At 38.9% G+C, this 6,058-nt stretch overlaps 1 protein-coding gene across 1 annotated transcript; it reads left to right on the top strand.

Moving 5' to 3' along the window:
• The first annotated feature begins 1,915 nt into the window (after window positions 1–1,915).
• LOC107470584 (uncharacterized) lies at window positions 1,916–6,058 on the top strand. Its single transcript, XM_016089986.3, has 8 exons — window positions 1,916–2,158; window positions 2,255–2,740; window positions 2,877–3,211; window positions 3,318–3,462; window positions 3,707–4,047; window positions 4,113–4,263; window positions 4,365–4,708; window positions 4,910–6,058. The coding sequence occupies exons 2-8, from the start codon at window positions 2,266–2,268 to the stop codon at window positions 5,609–5,611; spliced, it is 2,493 nt and encodes an 830-aa protein (XP_015945472.1). The 5' UTR covers window positions 1,916–2,158; window positions 2,255–2,265; the 3' UTR covers window positions 5,612–6,058.

Below are 6,058 nucleotides of genomic sequence, written 5' to 3'. Positions count from 1 at the left end.
CCTCATCCAGGTCGTCCAGACCATATTTCTCGCAGGGGGAGGCCTCCAGCCAGTATAAAGGAACGAGGAGAAGAATTATCATCCAGGAAAAAGGGGTGATGACCCTCTACAGCTTGCACTTTAAAGAAATAATTTTTGAAGTCATGGAAAGATTCATCAAAAAGGGTGAAAACTCTCCGATCTTGTATGGCTTGGAAAGACACCCACTGTTGCTTATTGTTTAGCCCACTAAAGGGTTTGGTCATATGAAAAAGATAGAAAAAAATCTTCAAAGAGGTCGGAAACTCCAAAGCATGGCTAATAAATTGATAAATTTTCAAAAAACCCCAAGAGTTGGGGTGAAGCTGAGTAGGGGTAACTCGACAGTGATGCAAAACAGATATCTCGAAATCTGAAAAAGGAAGAAAAACACCCAAACGGGTGATCATACACTCATACATAAAGAAAAAATGAGGGGCCGCCTCGTCGCCCCTCCCAAAACAAATCCGGTCTTCTGGACCCGGGACCACCAACTCATACTTCGGCTCGTCTTCCTCAGAGGTACAAATCCTGTGGCGAGTACGAAGATGAGTGATAAACTCGGTATCGACCAAAGGTTCCTCCCCTAGGACCGTGACATCAACCCACAGAGAAAGAACATCTACGGAAGACATTTCTTTTCTTAAAAAGGGTGACAAAAACCTACAAAGGAAAAGAAAAGAAAAATAAAAAACACGATCTCTAAAGGGAGGGAATACGGAACTAAAGTCCACAAACCAACCTATCTATCTACAAATAAAAGCATGCAAATTTAAGGCATGTTACGAAAGAAGAAAGGCTAACCTTTATCCAAAAATGAAGGTTGGAAGAAGTAGAAGTCTCCGAAGCACAAGAGCGTAGCACGAACGAAGGAAGAGGAAATTTGAAAAAACGCAGAAACGAAAAAATGAAAGAGAGGGAAAATATTTATAAACATGCTAAGGGACATAATGGTAAAAGCGGGGCAGTCATTAATGAGAATGCACTGTTACCAAGACCTACGCACATCCCTAATGGACGAAAGTATTTATAAACGTGCTAACGGACACGACGCTTGATTAGACGTAACTGTCAGAACCAAAAGGACACGGAAAGTCACGTCGGTTTCAAACCATCACGTCGGTCCGCCGACAAGTCGGCTACGACCCCGAGCAGAATACTCGAACCCAAATCTTGAAAAAATTGGGCTCGAGTAGGGGCACTATTCATACTCTAGCCCAATAATAAAGGCCCAGGATCAAGCAAAAGACCTAACCCAAAGGGTTGGGCCTCACCAGTACCAATCTTCATCCCATGAAGTCGGTACTCACTACGACTTGTTCTAAAGAAGTCGGGCACGAGGGTTAGCTGGCAGATAAGCACTCATTCAAATGAGTAACTGCCCCTAGAATCTCTCTAACCACTTCCATAAGCCATATCTTAACTTCCCTAAGATAAAGGGACGGTTAACGCCCTAGAAAAGTAATAATGGGACGGTTACCACCCTAAAAATATGGCACTACTCTAACAGTGGTTATTAGTTCACCACTATAAATACACTGACACCCCTCAGGTATCTCTAAACCCAATACTCTCTAGACCTGCTCACACCCTTGCTAACTTAGACATCGGAGTGTCTTTGCAGGTACCACCCCCATCTCTTCGCACAAACAAGTCGGACGGAGCCTCCCGAGTTGTATATCCATTCGGAATCCTCTCCCTTCACACATTTGGGCCAACCAACGCCATCCAGCCCATCAATTTCCGGTTACCCACCATAACAGTAACTATTTTTTTATTTTTTATTTTATTGATGTTATATTTATAGCTGGCCCATATACGGGCTTTCTGCAATAAAATATGAAAGTATTTATTAAATAGTCCATGAATTGTTCCAGTTGGACCCTAAAATGCCAAACAAACAGGTACACGAGGGTTTTGCTACTTATTCCGGAATTAGGGTTGCAGTGTTACCAAACGCGCACCAATTTCACGAAACTGTTGAGCTCACCACTCCAGCGCCACCGTTAATAGCTTCAATCTTTCTATCACACTAAGACCCCTTCTAGCTTTACTAAGTCTTTAACCTTCAAAGCTCTGATCTTTTTCCAATTCCAGTGACTTAGTTCTTGCCGGCATTTGTCTCTTTCTTTTTTTTAAGGTGATTTTTTTAACATTTTGTGATAGTATGAACTATGAATTTTCTTGCTTGACAGTGTCATTAACGCAGAAAAACGCTCGTGTTTTCTTTTGTAAGGATTGAACGTGATGGGTAGCCAAGTTGCTTCAACCAATGATCGTTCAAGGATGCATTGGACCCCATCAATGGAACGTTATTTTATTGATGTTATGTTGGAGCATGTGCAAAGAGGGAATAGAGTTGGATACACCTTCAACAAGCATGCTTGGAGTGACATGCTGGCAAGGTTCAATGCCAAATTCGGTTCCCAATGTGACAAGGATGTGTTGAAGTCTCGGTATTCTAGTTTGTGGAAGCAGTTCCATGATGTCAAGAACATTCTTTGTCATGCTGGTTTTTCATGGGATGCTGCAAGGCAAATGGTGGTGGCTGATGATGTTTTTTGGGATGAGTACCTCAAGACTCAAACTGATGCAAGATGTTACAGGACAAAACCAGTGCTGAATTTCGATGATTTGTGTGTGATATATAGTCATACAAGTGCTGATGGAAGGTATAGTTTATCAAGCCATGATGCATGTGTTAATTCTGAAGTTCAAAGAGGTGAGTTAGTGTCACTTTAACTACCTTCTTTTTTTCCTTCTATGCTTGTTTAGAAATATTATTATACATAATACATTGCTGTTAAAAATAACTTAGAATTTAGAATCAGTGATGTGTTATGCAACTTGTATATTAGGTGATGGAATGGGAAGCAATGCTGTATTGAATAGTGGTCTGAGAACAGATTGGAGTGCTTCAATGGACCAGTATTTTATAGAGCTTTTGCTTGATCAACTGAGCAGGGGCAACATAATCAATCATCAGTTCAGTAAAAAGGATTGGACAGATATGCTTGACATGTTTAAGGCTAAATTTGGCTCTCACTTTTGTAAGAGGATTTTGAAGAATCGACTGAAGAAACTGTTGAAGTATTACTGCGACATAACAAACCTTTTAAAACAAGGATTTTTATGGGATGATCAACAACAAATGATTGCTGCTGATGAAAGTGTCTGGGATGCTTATGTCAAGGTATATTATCGAGGGAGATTCGGGTGTGATAGGGGTTGGGGTGAGGAGGAGTATGAGCTCATATACATGTTTCCTGTGCCTGACTGACTAAAAAAAATTCTTGTAGGCACATCCACATGCACGAACATATAGATTGAAAATTTTGCCAAACTATCGTGATTTAGAATTAATATTCAGAAATGTATCTGATGATGAGATCAGTAATTTGCATCAGGAACAAAATCATGATGTGACATCAGGAAAAAAGGCTGGTGAGTTGCAACTTAGAGGTTTCTATCATTTGGATTTATGTTTTATGGAAAACTAGCAATACGGTCCATAATTCAATAACCCGGTGGCATTTAGACACAGGGACTTCATTTACATTTATCCCATTTATGACATTGAAGAATGATTAATAATTATAAGACGTCTTACATTTTATAGTTTATATTTGACACCTTAAGATAATTGGAGAACTGAGTTGTTATGCCAATGATATGTTTCTTTCTGAAGGTGAAGGAAAAGGATGCCGCAATCCTAGTGGATCTGATCGTACTAGAACATATTGGACACCACCAATGGATCAATGCCTTATTGACTTGTTATTAAAGCAGGTGAAAAGTGGAAACAGGCTTGGGCAGACATTCATTACCCAGGCTTGGAATGACATGATTACCTCATTCAATGCACAATTCAAATCTCAATGTGACAAAGAAGTACTGAAGAATCGTTACAAACATTTGAGGAAACAGTTTAATGATGTGAACAATCTTCTTCAGCAGAGTGGGTTCTCATGGGATGATAAGAGAGAAATAGTTGCTGCACAGGATCATGTTTGGCATGCTTATATAAAGGTGACCTGTTTTGCACATTGATCAGCTGTCTCGGTTGTTCCTTGGTTAACAAAAAATTGCTGCAGGTACATCCTGAAGCTCGAGCACTAAGAGTTAAAACTTTGCCAGGCTATCGCAAACTGTGTGTTATATTTGGAGAGGAATGCTCTGGTACAAGATATATCCAGTTATCGCGCAATGCAGACCCCAGTTGTGAAATGCCAATGTTGATAGCAGGTATTGGCTGGTGATTATAGTGTCATTGTATTTATCTTGTCATGTCTTAGATTCACAGCATTACCAATATTCATATTCTTAAGAACATTTATGATATAAAGGTGAACAGAAAAATAGCACTCTTCATGGTGTTTGTGGTGCTGCTTCTACAATAGATTGGACGGAATCAAAGGAATGCTGTTTTATAGACCTTATGATTGAGCAAGTAAATAGAAGAAATATGATTGGAAACTTGTTCAATGAGCAAGCTTGGACTCATATGACTGAAGCATTTTGCGCTAAATTCGGACATCAGTATGACAAGCAGTTTCTAGTGGATCAATATCTCTGCTTGATGAAACTACATGATGACATTGGTGATCTTCTCAGTCATGGTGGATTTGCATGGGATGAAACCCTACAAATTATAGTTGCCGAAAATGATACATGGGATGCATACATTAAGGTGGTGTCCTCTCCATTGACATTGTTTTTTGTTTGGTATAATGATTTTTAGTTGCCTTTATTGTTACCCTCAGTTAGTGCTAATAATCCATTTTCTTTATTTGATGTGCTTATTTTCGTAAATATACTATATGCAGAATAATTTGCAACTTACTAATTAACGATCTTATGACTGCAAATTGTTCCTGAATACTATTTGCAGGATCACCCAGATGCCATCTCATATAGAAACAGGATTTTGTATCTTTACAATGATCTGTGCAAGGTATTTGGAAACATTGCGTCAGATGCGAGAGTGAGTTCTCAGGAGCAACTTCACCTGATGGATGCAAATGACATTGCCATTGAAATGGATATGGATGGAAACTTGGTTGTGAGTGACAACACTGAAATATTAATTCAAGATAGAAGAGTTTCAAATGATGAAATGGATATGGTTGGAATATCGGGGAATTTGAATGTGACTGGTAACAATGGAATATCAAACCAAGATACAGAAAGGCCAAGGGAAATGGATATAAATGGAAGATCTGGAGATTTGGTTGTGACTGGAAAAAGAAACAAAATGGATACAAATGGATTGTGTCGAAAACCACAGCATGTTAAGAAAAGGCCGAGGGCAAATGCAACGGACTCTAGACCTCCCAAGAAGAACATGAGAGTAAAAGAAGCATTGTCTGAGATGGCAAGTGCTGTGAAGTCATTGATGGACAACAAAGAGGGAAACGACTATAATTCCCCATTGGAGAATGCTTTGAGTGAACTTCAAGCTATGCCTGACATCGATGACGAGCTGGTAATGGATTCATGTGATCTATTGGAGGATGAGAGAATGGCCAAGATATTTCTAGCCTTGGATATCTCTTTGAGGAAGAAGTGGTTGCTTAGAAAGCTTCGTCAGTAACTCTGGCTGCTTGACTTCAACTCTGTATATAACAATAATATATTCAAGCGTAAGCTTAGCCTGTCAGGAATTATTTAATAGCGCTCTTTAATTATTCAATTAGATTGAACATTTTCATGTCCATATATATATATATAGCTCTCTTGCAAACCCCTCATAGTAAGAAAAAAGCGTTGAGTTCAATTATCCTTGATGAAGGCTTGAATTAATAAAAGTTGTGAAATATCTATTATGTGACCAATTAATTGGTGTCGTTGCATGCATGAACAAAATGTTGGGGATAACAAAAATGGAAAATTGGTTAATAACTTAACATTGACTAAAATGCAACCAAAAAATATAGGTAATCTGATATTTGTGATTTAAGTATACAACTTCACCAGCACCAACTATTGAAGGTAGCTTGGTTCTGCACTTCTTGATATCTTTACAATAGTCGCTTTAAAC

This window comes from Arachis duranensis, chromosome 10 (genome assembly GCF_000817695.3).
Source record: "Arachis duranensis cultivar V14167 chromosome 10, aradu.V14167.gnm2.J7QH, whole genome shotgun sequence".
Lineage (NCBI taxonomy): Eukaryota > Viridiplantae > Streptophyta > Magnoliopsida > Fabales > Fabaceae > Arachis > Arachis duranensis.
Note: the sequence above shows the minus strand (reverse complement) of the source record. Positions and strands in the feature narration are given on the sequence as shown.